The sequence below is a fragment of the Carassius auratus genome, chromosome 37 (genome assembly GCF_003368295.1).
Source record: "Carassius auratus strain Wakin chromosome 37, ASM336829v1, whole genome shotgun sequence".
Taxonomy (NCBI): domain Eukaryota; kingdom Metazoa; phylum Chordata; class Actinopteri; order Cypriniformes; family Cyprinidae; genus Carassius; species Carassius auratus.
This window is the reverse complement of record NC_039279.1, coordinates 15,045,895-15,071,275: the sequence shown is the minus strand read 5'-3', so window position 1 is coordinate 15,071,275 and position 25,381 is coordinate 15,045,895. Positions and strand designations below refer to the sequence as shown.

General features: G+C 36.5%; 1 protein-coding gene across 1 annotated transcript; it reads right to left on the bottom strand.

Annotated features, from left to right (window-relative positions):
- Positions 1-679: 679 nt before the first annotated feature.
- ccdc6b (coiled-coil domain containing 6b) lies at positions 680-24,346 on the bottom strand. The gene is made up of 9 exons (XM_026223085.1): positions 24,071-24,346; positions 21,393-21,542; positions 18,745-18,873; positions 18,555-18,658; positions 18,168-18,328; positions 13,949-14,105; positions 12,844-12,944; positions 11,105-11,226; positions 680-3,339 (listed from the first exon to the last, which is right to left on the bottom strand). The coding sequence occupies exons 1-9, from the start codon at positions 24,302-24,304 to the stop codon at positions 3,169-3,171; spliced, it is 1,329 nt and encodes a 442-aa protein (XP_026078870.1). The 5' UTR covers positions 24,305-24,346; the 3' UTR covers positions 680-3,168.
- Positions 24,347-25,381: the final 1,035 nt, after the last annotated feature.

Genomic DNA, 25,381 nt, shown 5'->3' with positions numbered 1-25,381 from the left:
AGCTCCGGCTTTTGTTGCCAAGCGTTTAAACCGGTTTGAAGCTGTTCTCGCTGGCACAGCTTCACATTTCGATGCTCTTAACTTGCTTTTGATTCACCGACTATGAACACAGCCTTCCTGCAGCGTCAACCCAACATCGATCATTTCCCGTCAACACTTTTGACTTTTAGTGAGTGTTTAAAATCTAAATGCCATTAATCTATATATAAAGAAACCATCCGCTCAGTTTAGCCGATGGATAGTTTTCATGCTGGGTAGTTGTGTGTGACATGAGCAATGTGTGTAGACTGCGTTTATAGCATTTGTTAACTTGTCTGCTTTTATGTAAATTTTCTTACTGTAAATTGCATTGTAAACACATGCCACGTGCATCTCTCTTTGCCCATGTATGTGCGCTGCAGTTCCAGTCCAAACCGGATTGATGACAATACAGCAGTGACACGTGTTACCGGATCATCTGTCTCCTTTCACTTCTCAAAGGGAACTTAGTCTACACTTGATATTTTTCTGGTCTATTTAGAATGTTTGTCATTGCATCAAAATTATATATATATATATATATATATATATATATATATATATATATATATATATATCACATCCACATATATAAAATATACATATATCCCCTCAATTGTTGCATTTCTCATGCATAGATTAAAAGATCAAGCTATTCTCATACAGTTTCCAGCTCTTTACTATCCGTTTTGTGATCATACAAATAAACATAAAAATTTAAAATGCACATTTTAAATCATCCATCTTCATCAAAGCAGGGCCTTGAGATTCTGCCGAAGGGACAGACACTCACATTGCTGGTGTGCTAACTTTCTCACAGTATCAAAGCAAGGTCTTTTTGAACGGGAATGCACTGCAAAGATAAAGCTCAATACAACAGATCGTGGGAACAAGAAGAAGAAAAAAATATCACAAGACCAAAAGCTGTCAGGAAGGTTTCCTCACAGTACTACCACAACATATTTCAAATGTTTCATAAGATTTCTCAAATATTTTAAGAATACATTAATTTTACTTTTTTGAACATGGTGAAACAGTGTAATTGTTGGTACAGTTGCAATGCGATTCAATCACGTCAAAGCTTTTATATTTAAGGCAATTAGCAGATGCTTTTATCCAGAGTGACGTAAAAAGTGCTTTAGCTTCATAAAGGAAAGAAATACTCGAAAAGTTCAGTGCAGAGTCATGAGTTTTTACATCAATTCGAGATCTTCAGTTATGATAATCATCATCATTTTAATAACCATTACATAATGTAGCATGTTCTTGCTTTACAAATGATGCAATGCATATCTTGCACCTGATTAAAATGGAGCAATCTAACCACTGAGTAACATCAACCACATAATAAGGCCTTGATATAATGTAGGAAAAGCTAGAGGATGCTTACATTTAGTAATGCCGCAGTGAGTTAAGGCTCAAAGGTGTCCCATCTGTTAATGATAGCAGTAAAACGAGCAAACGTACATTCATTAGTCTTAAAAGCTGGGTGGAGCTGAAAAGGACGAAATGTAGCTTTGGTACAACTGAAATCTTTTTCTATACAGAGACATGAGTATTTACAATGATCACAGTAAAAAGGTAAACAAAAGTGAAACAATATATTCCAGGTTCTTCTGCTCAACCTAATGAATTGTGCTCTCAAAGAATACATGGTGAAAAATAAAAAAGATGAAAAGAAAAGACTTTATAGACACTGTAGTAAATATGAAAAGATCTGATGTCATGCTGCAGCTAGACTCAGTGATCTTTTCATGGGATATTGTTCGACAAAACGGCCTAGTGTTCATCTGGCTACAGCTAACCTATCACAATTTAACTGAAATCCAGCTGGTTAGTACCAGGAAATGAATCACTTGTTTACTTTGATCTGCAGGAAATGATAGCCGTTCACAGTACATAAGAAGCGCTTCCTTGTTTTCTGTTGTTCGTCATATTCAGATGCACCAAATCAATTTCTGATTTATTTGGTAACTCTGAGAGAATCCTGTATATAGTTGAAAACTAAAGCTTACCAGTGACATGAGGGTCTAAGATGAACTCGCAAACATTTTACAAAAGGGACCCCTATTTGCATTTTTTGCAAAGCATACAAAAGTCTATTTAACACACTTTAATTCTTTTCAAACTGAAACTAATTTTTATAAGTCAGTATATTCTTAAGAAAAACAAAAAATATCACAGTGGTACCAGACACTGTTTAGCAGAAAAGAGCTGCAGGTGTGTTTGTAATAAAAAAAAAAAAACAAGAACACCCCTTTACACATACACGTGTATTTTCTGATCTGCGCCATTTAATGTCTTAAGTGTCTTGCTAAATTATAAAAAGCTTTTAGAACCAACCAGGAACATTAAAGTCTGGCAGATGCCAACAATGCATTGCATCTGCAGCAGCCACAAAACACCAAGTCATCTACCACAGGTCTCAAGTGAACACTGCAAAAAATTAAAATAAAACAAAAAAATATAAAAATCACTTGACAGGGTGTCACTTACTGTCCAGGTCATATTTCACTCTCTCTATATATATAAAATTCTTTTCAGATTTTAGTATGCAATTTGACCTGGTCACTTCTTTGGGAGACTTATCACTAATGCAAAGTATTTTGCTGTCTTGCTTTCCAAATGTGTTTATGGAGAAACTACCCAAAGCATTTTGCTTCATTTTGTTTTATTCCGTACTGAGACACTATCCCATGAATTATTAACCAAGAATTCAAAAGTGATATTGGGCCGCAATTTTATCCTTAAAAGGCCATTAGCTGCTTTGACCACTATTCACCTGTGGCTCTCTATAATGTCTGGCTGGTCCACTCTGGATGACACTTTTAAAGTGTCTTAACACTAGAAAAATATTCAACTATGAAAAATATATGGCCGCATAATTTCCTTAATAGTATTTTTCTAAGAGATCACTATGGGCGCAGATCGCTTGACACACACTGATGCCAAAGCAGTAAGTACTTGCTAATTCACTGAAGAGAGGTTCATTTCCTCCGAGCTGGAAATGCCTTCACCTCACACATCATCTTTAGTGGACACAAAAAAACACTTCGAAACAGAACTATGAGCACAACACAGATGAATGGTTTTAGAGCTGGAGAGGATTAGGAATATTACAGTGAAGCAGCTCTGTTTCAAGTCCCTGATCTATGGCTGCAAGGACTGCTGCGGCTGCAGTGGAGCTGCCTGGGATGATGTTGGATGCACGGCGGGTGGAGGGGGAGGAGGGGGATGGACGCCAGGCTGCGTGTTGGGAGAAGGAGGGGGTGTGGGCCGCTTGAATTTGTCTGGACTGTTGCTTCTTCTTGGGGAGGGTCTCTGTGGGAAGAGAAAGGACAATAAATCATTTATAAAATGTAATTTAATATGACAAAACGGATGTTTAAAAGAGTTGAAGTTTTACATTAGCCTATTTATAACCATTTGGCATGCAAGTACAGTTCCTGTGTCATGCTGCACAGTAGCTCAGGTCACATTATGTTACCTGCTCACTTGTTTTAAAATAATTATTTTGAATTGAGTGCCCTTTATTTTATCCTTACATTGGTGGTTAAAAGTTTGGAATAATTACATTTTTAGTTTTTTGAAGATTTTATCATTTGACAATAAAAAAAGTAATACAGTGAACATTTTCAGCAACCATTATTTCAGCTCTCAGTGTCACATGATCCTTCAGAGATTTGGCACACAAGAAACATCACATGATCTACAAAGAAATATTAGGCAGCAGAAACACACTAGGCAGTCTTCACCACTGATAATAAAATGACATAATTGAGCACCAAATCAGCAGATTAGAATGATTTCTGAAGGATCATGTGACACCGAAGACTGGAGTAATAATGCTGAAAATTCAGGAATTGTAATTTTCAAATAAAATAACAGCTCTATTACAATGAAATTATTTTATTTTTAGTTTTACAACTTTAACAACTTAAATTTTTGATGAAATAATTCAGTTCAATTCACATTTAATTATACAGAGCTTTTCACGATACATATCGTTTCAAAGCAGCTTCACAGAAAATTAATATTTCTACATTACAATTAGGAGAGGGGAATGTTTAATATCTGCAGTATGTGGCAGAAATGTACAGTTATAAAATCATCCAAGTCATGCAGTAAATATTAATTATGGCAGAAACAATGAACACATTTAAGCAATGATTATATGATGTGATCATACAAGTAAATTTGGGCAGTTTTTATGTTGATTCATGCAGGGTGTCCGCGGGGTTTTAAAAAGTATTAAAAAGTGATAAATCAAAATAGTCAAATTTAAGGCCATTAAAAGTGTTAAATGTGGTCTCAGAGGTATTATTTTTTTCCAAATTAGGTATTATTTTTTCAGACTATCAGGTGTCCTATTCTGAAATTCTATCTGCGTTCGCGTTAGTTCGTTTAAATATGGGCTTTAGCATATCTGGGCAGATAATCAAAGATCTTTCGTCTCCGTCTCAACGTATGTTTGATGCTGACGTCATATTCAGTGGTCGTTCGGCATCATCTCAGAACACTGCGCGCTCAACAGAAGTGGCTGGCTTCCGTTTTATTTTAGACTTGCTTCAAGGCCAGTGTTGCCAGATTGGGCGGGTTCCCGCCCAATTGGGCTCCTTTTGGTCACGTCCGACCGGAAAAAAATGCATTGGGCGGGTCTTTAAAATTTGGGCTGGTTTTTGATACAACAGGCGGGTATTTATTTTTGACTATAAACAGTATTCTTTATTTATTTTTATTTTTTTAATGAAAACTAACTATAAAATAAATTATATAGCTAATGTAGGATGATGTTAAAATTAGGTATGGTTCAGGTTAGCCAATAAGGTTCAGGGGAATCCTGTCCAATCAGACTTCAAGCTTGATTGGGGTTGTTCTAGGCTAATTCGTTATAAGACTTCTTGTTCTGCCTGTTTCCAATGCCAATGTTGAGCGGGCATTTTCCCTCGTCTCGCTTTTAAAAGATGACACTAGGAATCGCATGGGACTACCTTTACTCTCCAGCATCATGGATGTGTGCACTGTCCTGGTCAGAAATGGGTTTACCTCGGCAACATTCAAACCTCCCAGGCAGTTGCTGGAGAGATTTGACTCAACGATCTATTAATCAAACTGGTTTTGACTGTACAAAGTTGGTCCTATCTTTAAATAGTTCTAGAATTGTTCTATAATAAAGACGTTTTCATCAGTTCTGCGGGGATTATCTACATTAAAAAAATATTAAAAGGTAAACGTGTTTATGCTATTAGCCTACAGTTTTATTTTGATGTACAATTCTGATGTTTGATCATTTATGAAACATAATAGCTGATGACGATTCAGTGTATCATTCAGTCATTATTTTATTTAAAATTAAAAGAAGGAAAAAACGAGAATTCATGTTGATTTGCCCAGTGGTCTATAAGTTAAATAATAATAATAATTTTACTAATGATAATATAAAAAAATAATTAGTTGGTAATTAAGCACAAATTTGTAAGTTGCCTACTAATACAAAAAGAAAAGTAATGAAATGATTTGAGAATTGGCCTATTAGAAAAGAACTGTAGTTCTGACAATAGTAGCACAAGAACAATAAAAAATGATGTCCCCTTCTGAGGTTTCCGATGTAGACCTTGTGTTTTATTAAAATTATCATTTATATATAACAAAAAAAGATGCATTGGATATACTTGGGGCAAGCCTCGTGCTCTCCAATGTGCAATTTGTTAGTCTGGTTGTTTAATAAGAATTTTTTTTTATTCTAAAACAGTTTTAATAACAGTATGTATTTTGGGCTGGTATTTTTTTAAATGGGCGGGTTTTAAGCTGTAATTGGGCTGGAAATCTTTAGTCCAATCTGGCAACACTGTTCAAGGCATATCTTCAAAGACTGGACAACCATCGTCGTCTTCATGGGCAAATGCAAGTTTTCTAACAGATTTACTGATAGCGCTGTTTCTCACACATGCAAAGAGAGAGAGAGCGAGAGTCTTACCACGCTGAATCAACACGCTATATGTAAACTATTCTTTGTTGTCTTCTCCTGTCAAAATAACGGAGTTCATTTAGAATTATTCATATTCATTTTCAAACAAGCAGAAGACACACCGGTTTCTCCGGTAGTGGGCGGAGCTAATGGCAATTTCATTGGCTGGCGCTGGTTTAGTACCGTCCCTGTTTTGATTTCAGCAAATCAGTTTGACCGAACGCAGACAACGTGATTAATATTCATGAACCCAGCAGCTCATCAATTAATAGTGCATTGTATATACATTAGTATGATAGTAGAATTAGTAGTAGTATTATCTTTTAATAATAATTAATTTGATCTATTACTATTTTGTTACAGAAACCCTCAATGACCAAAAATATCTTAAGCATCACCACCAGTCTTAAGTTCAGTTAAAATGACAAATATGCATTCATTAGGCCTAAAAGTAAATTTTTACATAAGGGCATTGTGCTAGAAATATTACTATTATTTAGTAATAATGTATGTGATACTGCTACTACTGTTGAAAAAAATTAAAAAACTTTATTTTTTGAATAAAAAAATCACAATATTTCTTCCATGTTTTAATTTTAATAGCAAATCCCCTTTATTTACCAAAAATAAAATGTTTAAATTTCATAAATTAAAAGACAAATTAAATTTGGGGGAAACTTGTTTACTGTTTTTCATAATTATATAACTTGTAGAAAAACTTTAAACACAATAAGTATAAAGAATGGCATTGGTTTTATTTTTATTGTAAAAAGTAAAAAATCTGTGTAAATTATAGAAAGGTCGCTGATTAACACTTGCAATTCAGTGTCGTGATGGTTTTAAAAAATATTCTGAAGGTAGTAAAAAAGGTATTAAAAAGTAGTAAATTTAACTTAAGGATTGCTGTATATACCCTGTCATGGGTGGCATCAATTACTCCAAAAATTAAGCACCTGTGTATACATGTATATTAACATTAAATTAACTTCTGAACTTTCCATCAAAAGCAACTTGTGATGCTGAATCGAAGTGACTTGGCCATGATGGTTGTTTTGTGGCCAGGCCATGCAGTGAAACAGTTACATCATCTCAGTGGAAACACAGGCTGGTTAACGTTTGAAATATAATCCAAATGACCTTTCGCACATAATAAACACATCACAAGAAGATAAAGTAAAGACTAGGCAGTAGGCACACATGGAAACTGCTAATTACTCAAATTACTCTGCAGAAAATTACAGAAAGCTGTCCTGATAGAACTGTGTGCAGTCACATTGGCAAAATTTATGCGAAACTTGGTGGACAAAAAGGTATCATTGACAAGTGTCAATACTGTTGTGATGCATGAAGTACAGCTCATATTTAAGTCATTTTCAAATCAACCAGGTTTCTGTAGGTGCATGTGGCAAATTTGAAGACAAGCAAAATCATTGTGTGGAACTTTTTTGCCATCTCTTAAAACTCCTGATGGTTACTGATTTTTAAAATGACTGAATATTGCTCACAAAATTTCACCAAACAACGTAAAAGTGACTGCAACTTTAAGGCCTATTCATATCGATGCTCGTCACTAAAATTGTTCACATGCTATTTGTCTGTTCAGACTTTAACGTCTTGAATGGACATGCAAATTCATTCTCCGACAGTAAGTGATATTTATCAGGAATGTGATTCTTCCAGATAAACTGCTTAAGGCAAAATGGCCTTAAAGTCTCCATGAAATCAAAATTCAAGTTTTTTGGCTGTTATCAATTTGTTAGTGTTAAGGTTATCTATAAGGCACTGTGCGCTCCTAAACAGTGACAAAATTCACATTTAGAAATATATTAGCATTCAAAGCTTGCAGTTCGTCACTTCATCCAAAACGGCTCAACAATTTTTTTTTGACGTCACTTTGTACTTCATCTTCTCATCAAATCTTCTGACCAATCAAATGCTCTCTAGAATCCGAAGTGCCCGCCCCCCTGCATTATAAATCGACACTGAAGCTGCGGCTGAGATCGGTCACTTGTTCACAGTTTTTAATATTTCCTGTATAGTGAATGGCTCATAGTGCACAATGTAGGCCACAGGGAACGATTCAGTGTAAATAAGCTCTAGATTAGTGCAAATAAGGTCTGGTTTCAGTCCAGAGACGCGATCGCACAGAGCAGATCATATGCGCAAGTTGGCATGTATTAAAAACTACGCAGCTTCAGCATGATTATGACCACTATTTTGTTTAACTAAGAGTTTCATATTGAATCTAGGAGGTAGGGATGTCAACGATTAATCGATGATCGATTAATTGTCGATAAGAGATGCAATCGATTAAGGCTATCGATGGTCGGTTAACCGATTCAATGTTGGGCTGCGTGCGGCTCATGCGCACTCAACACGTGCGAGCGGCTGTGAGTGACGGTGACGATATATAAAAGCATCATCATTCATTCACAATGTACAAATTAGGCTTTTAATGTGATTTAAACTTTAAAGTACATTAAAATAGAAACAACATAAAAGTTCTTCAACATTAAATGCAATAGAAATGTAGTTACTAATCATTTCATCAGATAACTGTTTTATATCGTGCGCTTTGCAGGGCTGCGGGACACAGTGACAGGACAGGTAGTCTATTCATTCCTACAACTTGTTAATTCATTCCTACGAATTATTAATGTGGCAATTGTCCATGTTTCATTAATTTTGTTCCCTAAATAACCCATGATTTAAGTGAAATAAGGGAACAAATTAATAAATCGAACGAATTCTTAATTCATGAAATCTTTAATTTCCCTTCCCATGTTTACCACAGTAAGAGATGCGAAAACAGTTATTAAAAGCGAAAGATAATAAAATAAACCTGGGAAATTAGAGGGTTAGACTATGAAGATTTAGGAAAAGAAACAATGCCTAAATATACTGAATTTGAGGAAATTCGTGACCAACCGGCAAACCAGAACAAAGCCGCGTAAATGAAGACTATGGGGTCCAAAAGCATGGTCACGATCTAACATTTTCCAGTTAACCTATTATTCCTCTAATAAACAAAGCTTTTATACCACACTTGTCATAATCAGATCTTACCATTTCTAAATAAATAATTGCTGGATTCAAAACAGCGATTAATAGGCGCTGTGACCGACACATTCCTGGAGCATTCACTGCTGTCACTAAACGGTGACGCCGAGCATCGTACACAAGTTTCTGCATGGACCTGACTAGGGCACAGGTTCTAAGCCCTGGGACAAAATGGGATGTTTTAAGGAAATTTTATAGCCTACTAAGTAATAGGCCCAAAATAAAAATAACAATTTGTTTTCATGTTTTTTTTTTTTTTTTTTTTAAATCGGCTATGCGAAATATATCCGACTTAAATAGGCTAATTAAGATTAACGGATTTAAAACAGAAGTGTGTGCACGTTTTTGCTCATATGAAGAGGATCATCTTTTCCGTCTATATGCGAATGCGTGTTAAGTACAAGCCTAGTTTACATTATAAATAATAGTTTAACATTCAAATACATTGCGAATATGGAAACATTTCGATTTGTGCCGAATGAGACCTGATCAATAACCTCCAAATAAATCTAGCCAAATCCGCGCTCGCTCATCCTCGACTGCACGCATGCACTGTCACGATCTAATGCGCTGTATGCCGGATATTAAAAAAATCTGACATTTTCTTGGACAGAATCCAGCAGGATCAAATTAATGTGAGCAACTGTGTTTTTGGTGCAGCAGCGCCGATGTAGTTCACTTTATGTGCAGCGCAGTCACACGCGCTCCACATTTCGGATAATTTTATACAATAATGTCAGTTGAAAACATTGCAATTGTGCTTTAAAATACAACAACGAGCACCACAAAACCGTTTAAAGAGGCACGTTCAGCGTTCTCCGTGCGGGATTGGAAACTGTCAACAAAGTAAAATGACCTCAAAAGTATGGCGCAATCTCTTCATTTTATCAAATGATCATAATCGCATCTATTCATTTTATAATCCTGCTACTAGCATTTTATTCAGACTAAAACCTCTTTAATTCAAGTGAGAAAGCGTTTTGTGTGTGTGTGTGGCTTTTGCACATCCTGTCATACCGCTGACTGCGTGCCTGCAATAGACGCATTTTGCAGTATTATGGTTAACGATTAATCGATTAATTGATCGTTAATTTAAACGACGATCGATCATGGAAATAATCGAAATTTGACATCCCTACTAGGAGGTAATCTTTTAGACTGTGGCTATCAAATGCGACTTTACAGATCAGCTCAACGGCTCTGGCCCGAGCAGATATAAACAAAATGCTATTGGCTATTTTAAAAAGGGGGCAGGGCTGCTAGATATGTCCCGCCCTCTCTTCCTGTTTTATTACAAATTACTTCACCACATAGAACAATGCTGCGTGTTTCAAGGCACTTCATGGGACCTTTAAGCGGTTAAATTTAAAAAAAAAAGTTATTCTAGGCCCATGTCCAATACGACACCTTCTATACACATCTTGGTCATGCCTGGATTTAAAAGAATAAATCTTGTTCCTACAACAGAATTTATTTTAAAAAGTTTGTTATTTTGACATTCTTCCCATTCCGCTTGCCATTTCTCCAGTATGTATCGGTTGAATACTGGGTTCACATTTTAGAAGGCGGGGTTTTGCATTCATTCACATTTTCTGTAATAGTTTGTTTAGCAGCTGTCAGCTCATTCGTTTCCAATAACTCCACTGATAATGACGGTCACTTAACAAAATACTGTGTTCATGAGCCACCAAAATGTACATTAATGTAACAGCTGTGACTCGGGGCATGTGACCAAAATCCCACATCTTATTGGTTGATGAGTTTTCTTTGTAGGGCAAAAGTGAAAAGCGTTTAGAAGAACAAAAAAACGGTCACATTGACGGTATGCATACATCCGTGACTGTCTTAAAAGATGCATTACCAGTTGTTTGTTCAAATTAAAACATTTCACCGCACCATTTTTTTATTTATTAGTGTGACGTGATGTTAGTTTTGATGTGAACGCATGAGTTTACATACAGCCACGTTAGGTAAACCAGACTTGCACAAGTATAGCACCCACACACTAGGTTGATAGACTTGAGAGCGAGACAAAGGAAAACATCAGACAGAACTCACTGCAATGCTGTGTGAGGCTCCTGCGTGGACATGTAGGCCGGGTGTGTTGTAAAAGGACATGCCTGCTCTGGTCAGTGTAGATGGCGGGGTGAAGCCCATTGTGTGGCTCGCATATGACAACCCTGCAAAACCAGGGAACAAAGTCAGCAAGGCTTTAGCAAATTCCTTGAGGTTCATTATTATACAGTAATAATCTACTGGGTGCCAGTTCCCATTTAACAACGATAAAGGAGGAGATTTGTGAGAATAGAAATTCAAGCCATTTATCTCCATTGTGTCAAGTCAGCGAGTTAACTAAAAATTAACACTAGTGAATAAATAATTGAGATCAGTTTTGCAATTTTGATTAATCCATTGAAAATATCTGATCTAAAAGAACAATTGTTTTCTTAAATCTGCCATCACTATGTACATATCGAATGAATATACATTACACATAGACAGTCTATGAATAACAACACAGCCTTGAAGTAACAATTGGCAAACATTTATCAAATAACTTCAGTGGACTAGTAATATAGTAAAACGGAGTCATATTAAGCACTTTTATGATACTTTTATTGAAGCTGTTTGTAACTTTGGAGCTTGACATATCCAGTCCTCATTCACTTTCATTATGTTAAAAAATTTAGCCAGGGCAAAATTCACCTTGTATGTCTCACAGATTTTTAGCAGGGTTGGAAAAACAGGAGTAAATGATGATTGAACTTCCATTTTGAAGTGAACAAATCCTTTACTAATATATTTATTGCAATTTCCTTTAAAACCTTTCAGCAGTCTTAGACGAGACATTTTCATTAAAGGATACATGCTTAGATTTCAGTCAAAATGAGGTTGTGGTTTTAGCTGCCTATTGTTAAGCCAAATGTTTTGTCATCAGAACACCAATAACATCAAAAAGCCTGCCTAGACGGGCAGTGCACTTCTAAAGAAATCTTCTAAAGATCTATGTGCTTGTGGATTTATTATGTTGAATGATTCTGTCAAGAAAAGTTGGCCAGACCTGCTCCTGAAGACATGTGTGGACTGAATCTGATTCAACTAAAGTTTACCAACTCTGAATCAGTTTATGAAGAATTGAAAAATTGTTTTTTACTTCATTACTTATGTTCTCTCACGATGTTGGAGTACATAACAGGTGCATCGTTTTCATTACTACAAAATACCACAATAGAAACTGGCACCCATTTTCAATAGCAAGCTAAAATTATCAAGTTCTTCGGGAAAGATGCATAAAATACTTTTTCACATACTGGTTTGTTTCATGGTTTTAGAGTCATGGTTTCGGTACAGTTCGGTATGTGCTGTGTTTATGGAAAAACTATACTTTCAAAAAAAAAAAAAAAAGATTATTCTATCCAACTACAAGCAACAGCACAAAAATACAATAGAGTAAAGATACAAACAATAAAAAGTGAGTTTTTGTCAATTTAAACAATACTTCAGAGAGAGCTTATATTTGCACGCATTCTGAGGCGCAGGTTTGCACATTTTTGTTATTGTAATGTCTGGGAAGCCAGAATGCACATGCATCAACAGAAACATTTATAAACTGAACCCTGTTTTTTTTTTTTTTACATGCTATTTATAACAAACCATATTACAGATGATATTACAAATGCTTTGTCAGATTTAAGTTGAACCGTGGTCCCAGCGTGTGCCGAACCGTGTGTAGTGGACCGAACTGTTCTTTTTAGTGAACCATGCCTAAAATATGTTTTCAAGTAAACATTGTATACCTGGTGAGATGGGTCTGCTGGAGGATGGGGATGGGCTATAGGGAATGGGACTGGATACGGTACGGGGACGTAGGCCTTGAGCGGACATCTCATTGAAGTACCTGCATAACAAAAGTCAAATAAACCCATTTAAGTGAAGCAGTGCGTGACTGTTCTGGGATTTTCTAACGATAATTTTACACAATTTAACACAATTAACTTCATTACAGAGCAATAATTGCCAAATGATTCCCAGGGCATTTTTCTTCTCTCTAATGTATGCATCTTTAATCAATAAACTATATAGACAAATGTAGTAGTTTTTCAAACAGAAGCTACATCTAAAGCAGCATTTAGCTTTATTTACACTGCAATTATAACTGAATAAATACTAGGTTAATATTTTTAAAATAATACTTTAAATTGTGATAAAACTGTTTTATGACTAGATAACTGAATCATTAATTAAAATGTTAAAAAAGTCGCTTGGAGATGCACAAAGGTTCCATTGTGGCTTTGTTTGAATCAATTTTTGTTGCCCAAATAGAGCAAAAACAGACAATATTAAATCTAAAATGTAACTCACAATATTTAATTTATGTTTATTGATCTGTTGTAAAAAAATCCATAATCATATTTGCAATCATGCAGATATTCAATAAAAACAGCACACTTGCTCGTGTCATATTCATAATATAGAAATAGAAGTCAAAAACATGTGCAAAGGCTTTTTTGTCCCCATGTACTGAATTTTGTGGTAATTCAAAAAAGATTCAACTAACCTACATCATGCCGTGAAGGCATGCATTTGTGTTTTTTTGTTTTTTTTCAAGAGAGTGACATACTCAACACAAGTTTCCAGCAAATATGATATTATCAAAGACCCGTGGTTCTCAATCACATTCCTAAAGCAACCACAAAAATGCTAATTTTGAATGTGTCCTTTGTTTGAAACCTCCCATTTCAGGTCTTGGAGTCTCAGCTGATGAATTAAATCAGGTGTGTTTGATTAGGTGATATGCAAAATGTGTGGTTTTTGGGGGACTCCAGGAACGTGGTTGAGAACCACTGTCATAGACAATACATAGTGCCCTAGTATTACATGTGATGTTTGGGCTGTGGATACCTCTCATCATCCATCTCCAAACTGGACTCGCTCTCAGAGAGCTGCCGGCACAGGGCCTCCCTATGCTCCACCTCCCTCTGAAGCTTCCTCTGCAGGCGGATGTTCTCCTCCCTCATGTGGCGCTCTTCTTCTATGTACTGAGCCCTCTTCTCTGTATCTATGAACAAATACACTGCAATGAGCAGAGCTTATCTTTATGGTAAAGTCACACGGTAACAGTGCCTTTGTTCACGTGCACTACCATGAGACGACCAAATAAGGTCACCATGACAAAAAGCATGTGACCGTGTGAGAAAGTTTTGGACCTGTTGATGAAATCACTTGCTGCATCAAAGCATATGTTGTTAGTTTACAACAATCTTACCAGCAAAAGAAAAACTATTATAGTTTATTTTTTATTAATATTCTAAATTAGTGATAACCCTTTAAAATAAGGTTAATTAGTTAATGTTAGTTAACTGCTTAAATTAACAAACTAAGAATGAACAATACTTCTATAGCATTTATTAATCTTAGTTTATTTCAACATTTACTAATGCATTATTATAATCAAAAGTTGTATTTGTTAACATTAGCGAATGCACTGTTAACTAAAATGAACTAACAATAATCAACTGCATTTTCATTAACTAACATTAATAAAGATGAATAAATACTGTAATGTATTGTTCATTGATTGTTAATGTTAGTTAATACATTAACTAACGGAACATAGCAAAGTGTTATCAAATTAGCTTTTATTTTTATATTTTCCATTTTGGTTTTAATTTAGGCTTTGGTCATTTAGTTGTGTTTTTTTCTCCTTTTTATTAGTTTGTTTTTAAAATTCGTCAATATAGTTTTTATACATTTTTATTTCAAGTTAAACTAAATTAAAACAATAAATGCTGCCTTGACAGCTAGCTGAAATATAAAAAGCTTTTCACGTAACGAAAATGTTTATGGTTTTAGTTTTAGATAACAATAATGAACCATTTATTAACCATGTACAGGTAAACTTAAATGTCTCCAAGGATTGCGTTTTCTTGTTGAAAACGAGGTTTTACTGGAAATTCCCACAAATATTTCAACTTGAAAGACGATCGCGACAGATAAAGGGATGTAACATTTGCAAGTGCTTTTGAGTCTTACAATTTTAAACATTCAAGCAGTGTTGCCAACTATTTGAAATGGATAGTAGCTAAACCTTGCTTGAAAAGTATCTTAATTTTGCTAAATGACATCATGCGTCATTAACATATTAATGCCGTCAGCACGTCGTATTTGAGTTCTGCGAAATGTCGGCACTTCAAAGCTGTTAAGCTGTTATTCCCCTTAATCCATGCTCACAAACTGTTTTAATATAAGTATATGTTTTAATACAGGCGCTGGTCATATAATAAGATTATCATCAAAAATGATTTATTTCACTAATTCAGTCAAACTAAAGTGAAAACTTGTATATTATATGCATTCATTACACACAGGGCCCTATTTTAATGATCTAAACATAAAGTGTAAAGCGCACAGCGCAGGTGCACTCAGGGCGTGTCCAAATCCACTTTTGCTATTTTAACAACTGAAAAACGGTTGGCGCGCCCAGGCGCATGGTATTAACGGGTTGACCATATTCTCTTAATGAGTAATGGGTGTTTTTTGGGTGTAACGTGCAATAAACCAATCAGAGACTGATCTTGCATTCCCTTTAAGAGCCAGTTGCACTCGTGCAATGACAGTTTTGCTATTTACACGGCGTAATTTGGCAAGCGCAAAGACAGAACGCGTCTCCGAGATGAAACGAAGCTACTCGTGTGCGAGCCGAGCAAATAGAGCCTAATTCTGATACATGCGATGACTATCCATAATGCCGCATAGGCATATATATATATATATATATATATATAAATTTAATTAGCCTACTAAAGATTCTTGTGCATTGCAATCGTTAAATTTTTTTATTTGGCATGTTTGTGTGCTGCTGTGTGTTCCTGTGTTTAATAAGCAGCGTGTACACGCGTTGCGGACCCGCCTATACTAACACGCTCTTTAAATAAAGAAAAAACATTGCACCAGACTTTAGACCAGGTTTGAGTGGGTCTATGGTGTAGTGTATTTTCAGCTCTTTAAAATAGCAATGCGCCAGCAATGCGCCTGAACACACCTCTTTTTAAGACCATCACGCCCATGGGTGCACAAATGCATTTGCTAATTAAACGACGCGGTGCTGGATGGGAAAATGCATAGATTGCCGTACTGAAACTAGCAAACACACTTGCGCTGTGCCTTGCATCGCATTACGCCGGGTGTATTAAGACTGATATATTGCAAATGTTTATTTCTTTTAAGTTTGATGATTATAACTGGAACTAAGGAAAATCCCAAATTCATTATCTCAGAGAATTATAATATTACTTAAGACCAATAAAAAGAAAGGATTTTTAGAAAGTATGAACATGAAAAGTATGAGCATGTACAGCAATCAATACTTAGTCAGGCTCCTTTTGCCTGAATTACTGCAGCAATGTGGCGTGGCATGGAGTCGATCAGTCTGTGGCACTGCTCAGGTGTTATGAGAGCCCAGGTTGCTCTGATAGTGGCCTTCAGCTCTTCTGCATTTTTAGGTCTGGCATATTGCATCTTCCTCTTCACAATACCCCATAGACAGCTAAAACCCATGTCTTGCATACGTCTATGCATAGTGGATCTTGAAGCACTGACTCCAGGTGCAGTCCACTGTTTGTGAATCTCCCCCACATTTTTGAATGGGTTTTTTTTTCACAATCCTCTCCAGGGTGCGGTTATTCCTATTGCTTGTACACTTTTTCTACCACATCTTTTCTTTCTCTTCGCCTCTCTATTAATGTGCTTGGACACAGAGCTCTGTGAACAGCCAGCCTTTTTTGCAATGACCTTTTGTTCCTTGCCCTCCTTGTGCAAGGTGTCAATGGTCGTCTTTTGGACTACTGTCAAGTCAGCAGTCTTCCCCATGATTGTGTAGCCTACAGAACTAGACTAAGAGACTTCTGAGTTAATTCCCTGATTAGTGTGGCACCAGGTGTCTTCAATATTGAACCTTTTCAAAATATTCTACTTTTCTGAGATATTGAATTTGGGATTTTCCTTAGTTGTCAGTTATAATCATCAAAATTAAAAGGAATAAACATTTGAAATATATCAGTTTGTGTGTAATGAATGAATATAATACAAGTTTCACTTTTTAAATGGAATTAGTGAAATAAATCAACTTTTTGATGATATTCTAATTATATGACCAGCACCTGTATAAGTGCATGACAAGAATAAACAGTCAAAATAATTTTTCAAATTTAATAAAAAAAAAAGTCACTAAAGGGCTCTGAAAATATATTAAATCTAGCAAAAAAGTCGACAAGTTGGCAACACTGCATTCAAGTGCTCAATTCAGTACCTGTGTGCTGTGACTGAGAGAACCATTCTGTGAGATGCCTCACATCCAATGTGTGCGCACATAGAGATACATCTGAGAATGCATGCCTTTGCGCTTTAATGGCCAAATGCATACAAAAATGTCTTTTGTGAATTAAAAGATGCCCGTCTTGATGAGTATTCATGTAAATAGTCGATTTATACTGAACATCAGTGGTATAGAGGATATTAAGTGAATGTTAACAGTTGAGAGAATAAAACTTGCGTGTAACAGATTCGTGCATGAGGTCTTTAAGAGACAGCAACCTAAATAAACCTAATACTGTCCATCACTAATGTTTATTCATACATTTAGGACTAACCAGTGTTATTTTAAAGTTAAATGTATTATTCTGTTTCATTAGTATTTCTGTACCTGAATGTTACTGTTAAACCTACCTCAAAAACTTAAAGCACAGTTCATTTTAGTCATTATTAATCTATTCTTATTTTATAAAGATTTAAATTTTTTATAAAAGAGCCCCATAAGAGCCACCTAAAGGAGGAATTCCGCCCCATTTTCTAAATTCAGGCCCTGCCATATGATGTCACAAAAAACCAAGAGAACACAAGCCCTAGTCAGGAGATATTCTTGTTTATGTACATTGTGCCATCTAGTGACCATAAAATGTTACACCATAAAAAAAACATGAGATTAGATGAAAAGAAAAGTTGTTTCTGGGGCAGTCCAAGTTATTACATTTAGCTAAAAGACAATTTCTTTGCAAAATAGGACCCGTTTTCATTTTATATTTTTGAAGGACCAAGAGGAAATCGAATGATGTCTGGTGCTTACGCTGTAGCTCTGCAGTGCGGAGGTTCTTCTTCAGCCGCTCCACCTCACTCTTAAGGAATCGGATGTGCCGCATCATATTCTCAGGCGAGTCAATCTCCATGGAGATGTCTCTCGGGGAGGGTGGAGCAGAGACGGGCTGGTCAAGCTTCTCCTGAAGAGTCCTGGAGGGTTGGAACAAAACAAAGACCTGTAAATCACAATCATTCAATCTAACCCCTAAAAGTCAGAAAAATGTGCAGATATAACTGATCAAAGGCATGTGGGGCACTTTAAATATTCAAAGTGACATCAGTACTTTCTCAATTACGAGGTAGTGTTTATATTCATTAGGTGAGCAGTGGCAGTGTTACACAAACCAGCAGCTACTGACAACAGAACCGCACTGGCCTTTTTTCTGCTTCCAGTTTGTCCATGCGTTTCCACAGCCGATTCACAAGAGCTTCCTGTTCTTGCTCTAAAGTGTTTTCCAAGTCGATCTTTTCCCGACTAAGCTAAAAGAACACAAAAGAGTTCAAATATATGCGAAGAACTGAACAGAATCTTTTAGCATTCAATAAGCAAAGCTGGAAGGAGTTACCTGTTCTAAGGTGAGCTGTTTGGAGATGGTGTCGTTCTCCAGCTTTTTGATCTTCTTCATCAGTTTGTTGACTTGAAACTCCTGCTCCTGTTCTAAGTGCTGCTCCAGTTCAGCCTTCTCATGTTGTAACTAAGCAAGAAACAGGGAAAATGGATTTTAAACTGATACAACTATGAAATCAATGTATGCCAGACTGAAGCTGCTCAAGCCACATAATTGAAGAAATCCTGCCACTTTTCCATATTTTGTGCTTGCTGTTTTATAATCATTGTGAACTTAGCAAACCGGCAGCTCCAGTAGTAATGAAAAGATTGAACTTGAACTTCAGGTGACATCATCTGGCGAATAGCGGGAATACATTCAGCACATTCGGAGACTGGATAAGAGATTGGTTCTAATAATTATTTTCTTTTTTTTATGAAACCGCTTTGTTGATTCTTAGTGCTTACAGCTGCATTTACAACAAACTGCAACCCATGACTCAACATTTTCCCATCTGTGATGAAATGCGTACAACCCCTGGTGACCATATGCTTCTCTGCAGCTTTCTCTCTTCTCCCGCTCCATTTCTGGCTCTTTCTCTCATGTTCCACAAGGAATTAAGGACAAGCAGAATTCCCTGGACCCTTTAAGCTGTAATAAGTTCCTTAAAGACAGCATTACTAAAGCAGTTCCTTTAAAGTGCATGAATCATTGATTCAAAGTCAGATAAACCTCAAGAGTTTGGTGGAACTGGGAAAGTCTTTTCATGGAAGCTCTGTCCTTGGTAGGTGAGCTCAATCTATCACTCTTAACAAGATTGTGTGTATGTTTAAATGATCCCAGAAGGCTTGGTCAAGGCCAATTACAGAATAGACCTTGAACGACATCTCCTGTACTCACCCTCAGTGACTTATCATCAGATCTATGAACACAATGGTGGAAACCATCTTCTTTTTCTTTAACATGTATATGTTTTTGACATGTATTTAACATATAAGTCGTGGCCTAATGGTTAGAGGGTTGGACTCCCAATCGAAGGGTTGTGGGTTCTAGTCTCGGGCCGGACGGAATTGTGGGTGGGGGGAGTGCATGTACAGTTCTCTCTCCACCTTCAATACCATGACTTAGGTGCCCTTGAGCAAGGCATCGAACCCCCAAACTGCTCCCCGGGCGCCGCAGCATAAATGGCTGCCCACTGCTCCGGGTGTGTGCTCACAGTGTGTGTGTGTGTTCACTGCTCTGTGTGTGTGCATTTCGGATGGGTTAAATGCAGAGCACAAATTCTGAGTATGGGTCACCATACTTGGCTGAATGTCACTTCACTTCACTCACTTCACATATATATATTTTGTCACGGGAGGAGCACAAGACAGACACAGTGGGCGTGGCGTCAGGCCTCGGAGAGGCTTTTATTAACAGAAATCATAAAATAACAGGGAATAAAAGTGGTCAAAGGGGGAAAGTGTCCAAAATAACAGGGAATCTGGTGTCCTCGTCGTGCTGCGGGGTTTGTGTAGGACGGGCAGTGTTCATCGAGGAAGGGTCCAGGCAAGGGGCGGAGCGGCCGCGTCTCTCTCGTTGGCCGCAGCGCTGGTAGGGGATGGACGGCCCGGCATCCTGGCCCGTCGGCCGTGTATACGGGTGCAGTTCCCATCCGGATCGCGGGTCCGGCAGCTCACGTCTTGGTGGCGCGGGAGTCCCTCAACGCACCCTTCCTGGACCCACGAGGACACCAGTGTGCATGCAGGGGGAAGAGACCGGTCTCCCAAGGAGAGGCGCGTTGGGCTTTTAAACAGCGGCGGGGATGAGGCTCCATTCACATCAGGTGTGCCCCATCACACGCCGCCAGCCATGACTCGTCCAGCGCCCCTCCTCTCACACACCCACTCCAGTCGGGAGCCTGGTGAAGGGCGGCGATTTAGGACGGGGTGCCGGTGACAATCAGGGAGGAGGCAGCTGACTCGTCACTATATATATATATATATATATATATATATATATATATATATATATATATATATATATATATATATATATATATATATATATATATATATATATATATATATATATATGTATATATAAATGTAATATGTTAATGATAAATTGGTTTCATGATTTTAATTAATTCGGTCTATTGTGAGCGCGACTGCTGTGACTGTTGACGTATGACACTTCTGATTTGTTATCTGGTGCGCCCAATAACAAAGATAACACGTCAGCAGCGTCACTGCAGTGTTGTGAATGCACTCACAACAGACCCGGAAGAGAAGACAATGCTGAATAAAGTTTTTTTTTTGGTTACTTTTGGAACAAAATGTATTTTCTTGCTTCAACTAATTCTAACTGACCCTCTGATGTCACATGGACTACTTTGATTATGTTTTTCTTACCTTTCTGGACATGGACAGTATACTGTACACACAGCTTCAATGGAGGGACTGAGAGCTCTCGGACTAAATCTAAAATATCTTAAACTGTGTTCCAAAGATAAACGGAGGTCTCACGGGTTTGGAACGACATTAATGTAGAGTCATTAATGACTTTCTCATATTTTACTTTAATTTTTTTCTTACGAGCTCAAATATTCTAATACAATATTTCTGAAAAATGCCCATCCCTAGAACAAATCGCATTCACATACAGGACAACAGCCGAGCACTTACTTGCATAAGTTTTCGAGAGAGCTCATTGGTGAGGAACTCCTCTTCCTTCTCATAGTTGACTGCTAGAGTTTCTTTCTCTTTCTGCAGTGCCTGAATCTTCTTGAACAGGGTGTTACTGATGAACTCTTCTTCTTGTTCTGCTCTCGCTTGCTAAAAAAGAATTTTAGAAAGCACAAAAATGTTAGTATAAAGCCACTGAAAATACATCAGTAACGGTTAATGAAAACATAATTCATTAACCTTATATTTGTTGCCTCCGAGTAACAAACATTTCTTCACTTTGCATGCATATATTATGGTAATAAATGGTTACTAATGTAGGGCTGACTCGGAATAAACAACGAAATACTTTTTGTTCAAGGAACAGTTCTCCCAGAAAGAACATTTGCTGAAAATATTCTCACCCTTAGGTCATTCCCTGTGATTTCTCTAAATCTGTTCTGATGAAGAAACAACCTCATTTACATCTTGGATCAGTATAGTGAGTATATTTTCAGTAAATTCTCATTTGTGGGTGAGCTAGTCCTAACGATTCCTATTCCTAACATGTTGTGTTGATCATTTGTTGTTTTTTTTGATTAAGAGGTTTTATTATTAATGTACAAGGTACAACAAACTTTACAGTGGCAACTCTCAAAGAGCAAGAAACATCCAAACATACATAAACACATTACTAAAATTAATCAATAACTCATTTACCATTATTGAAAAGCATGTTATGAAGAATTGCTTAACACATCATACTGGAACTGGGTGAATCATAAAGCAACACTTGGAGATATTTCACAACCAATATAGAAACAATTTGACTGATCACAAACATAAGAAAGTGGCCTCTCTGACTAATGAATGTAGAACAAAAGCCCTTCAAGCCTGACGTTTGTTTCCAATCTAAATGCAGCTGAAACAATTTAAAGAAATGTTGGAGGCAGCAAAACTGGGCCAAGGAAAACATCATGAAGGAGGATAAATCAAAGGCATTTCAGGGCAGTGGTTTAGTTATAATTTATAAAGACAAGCTAAGTTCATCTGGCTTGTAGAGACAAATTGGCAATGCACTCTGAAACCCAAGTCCATCACGTATAAGGAACTGAAAGTCTAACACAACAGACGTATTTTCTACATATAGGTGTCATCAAGAAGCCATTTGCAGACCCTGAGAGAACATGAAGTGCATAATGATTAAGATCTCTGCAGATAACATGGGGATGAAATAAACCTCATCCAGCGGCTTTCTCAATTTTGATTGTACATCAAACACATGCTGTCAAATGATCATCAAATATTAACTAGCAACCAAAACAAACTGATGATAGATGGTACTGTGCTTTACAGTACTGTAGCACCAGTATATCATCATCAATCCATGTGCAATCATACGCACATGAATCAATCCATCATCCATGAGATAATTGGCATTCACTTACTTGATGAACTACAAGCTAAATTTGTTTAACCCTTCAAAGCCTACAGTATAATATTTGACACTTTACTGAAAAACCTGTTGTACACAATCTACTACATGCCTTCATGCCATATGCGTGTATGTGTGTGGGTGTGTGTGTGAAGCAAATATGATACAGCATGCTCATCCTTCAGTCACTATTGCATTGGATTGCATTACGGTACATGTTTTGCCCCCACAACTTGATAATAAAATTAAGCATTTAAATATAATCTTAAAACATGTTATAGGTAGATAACTGGCTTTTATAGCATTTTATACAAGTGGTCTGCTGTACTGTTATAAAGATTGCAGTGATTACAATGCATCAGAATATCATCTTACTGTTTGTCCAAATATACATCAGCAATAGCACCAAATGATATATGTTTGCAGTGCTTCTAGACAAAATTAAGGCATATTTTGTTCCTTGAGTATAAGCTCCACATTTTTATCATATCATGATACATAAGGCTGACATAAAACAGGTAACCTTTTTAGATTTATTTCAATATTTTGTAAAAATGTGTAATACACTGATATATTTCATTTTAAAATAAAGCTTTTCCTAACGTATTTCATATGTCAGGGTTAGAGGGTTAAACTGTACTACAATATATTAATTGTCAAATCTACATAAGCAAGCTCATGACGTACAAAGCTAGCCACAATATTAAAGTGGAACGTGTTGATATATTATAGGAGGAGTTATAACTATTGTGCTTTCATTGGCACGTGCTTGTGGCACTTCACTATACTGTCACTCAAAAAATAAGACCAAGTCTCCATGAAACGTGTACTTTATACTTTTTCTGTGACCTATCTATATAGATACTCTTCTATACTAAGTATGTGAGTTATATTAACGAGGCTGGCATTAATTACTGTCCCAGTTTAACTTATTATTGTGCTGCTAGCTCGTGCTAAGATTAATATTTCACTGACAGTTTCTTAGATTCTGAACACAAACAAAACGTCAACAGTCACTAAAAGGTGCTTGTTTAGTAAATTATTCTTATTTTATTTAACAAGACATAACGGAAAACATGAGACAATAAAAGCTAATCATTAGCACGTTAGCTTTAGTAAATCGTAAATGTAACGTTACCGTAACAGCTACTGTAAATAAGTTTAATAACACACGAAATGACCAAATTCCTTATTATTAGTGTTAGCTTTCGTGTGCATTTAGGTAAATAAGTATGAACTGTAAACACATGTGTGAATGACTCACTATGGTGACACTGGCTTTGCGCAAGTCTCTGTTTTCCTCCTGCAGAGCTTTACACTTCAGTTTAAACGTCTCGAGCTCGATCTTCAGCACTTTATTCTCTTGCTGTAAAGATGCCAGGCGGTTCGTCAACTCTTCTAGACGGAACGTAGAGATAAGGATGGAGGAGGACAAGGATGAGGAGCAGTGAGGGGTGGCTCCGTCCGTGTCGCTCTCACTCGCGCTGTCCGCCATCATTGAGCATCAGCGTGAGTCAGAGTGAGAATGAGGAATGAAATACTGCGTAGGATGCGAGCGCTACAGCGACCTCTAGTGATTCGATTCATTTGAGCGAATCATTTCGTTTAGACGGTTCACCCTGGAAATGTGCGGGGCTCAGGCTCAATAATAAAGATTCGAATTCAAAATATCACAACTTTTTTTTTTTTTTTTTTTGCTGTATACTGGTCGTGGACCTTGTGTTTCACCCGGTTCAAAATGTTGCCCCGTGTATCATCACCTTAAATGTATATTGTTTAGTCGTTTAATAAACCAGCACGCACGCAACACGTGGAAGCTGTTAATTTTCTCAGCGCTGACGTGGTTAGTCCAATCATAATGGTCTGTGTTTACTGGATTAGCCAGTTTTGAAAAATATGTTTATGGCACATTTCTGTTTATATGTAATCATTCATGCAAATGTAATACAATTTGTAACTTATCTACCTGTAATCAGCATTTTACGGAGACATTAGTTGAGCCTGCCAAAGGAAGATGGACACAGGGCCTGTTTTTTTTGTTGTTGTTGTTGTTGTTGCTTTTTTTGTATGTTTTAATGATAAAACTAACATAGTAGTTTTATATATATATATATATATATATATATATATATATATAATATATATATATATATATATATATATATATATATATATATATATATATATATATATATATATATATAATATATATATATATATATATATATATATATATATATATATATAAGATAAAAGAATATAAGTAAATAGAATAGAGCGTGTTAGTGAGTACATTCTATCCGTAATAAATAAAACAAATATATAGTAGAAATAGATTAGTGTTAGAGGGTTTTCTATAAAAGAAAGAAAGAAAAGAAGTAGACTGAACAGAAATACAAATGAGTGCTAGTGTTTATTTTATTAGCTGAATGCAGCTGTACTCAAAGTCGACTTCCCCCTTAAAGTCCACACAACCAAAATGTTTGCTTCAGAAAGTTCATAAAGAGACTGTAAATGTATTTCATCCAAGTGAATACAGTGGTTTGTTTGAGGAGAAACAATAATTTTGTATGAT

Coding starts and splice junctions, on each gene's coding strand:
- ccdc6b (XM_026223085.1), bottom strand. CDS start 24,304: ATGATGGCGGACAGCGCGAGTGAGAGCGACACGGACGGAGCCACCCCT. Junction 18,659..18,744: donor AACAGCTCACCTTAGAACAG/GTAACTCCTTCC, acceptor GTGTTCTTTTAG/CTTAGTCGGGAAAAGATCGA. Junction 14,106..18,167: donor CCGCACTGCAGAGCTACAGC/GTAAGCACCAGA, acceptor ATTTGTTCATAG/ATACAGAGAAGAGGGCTCAG.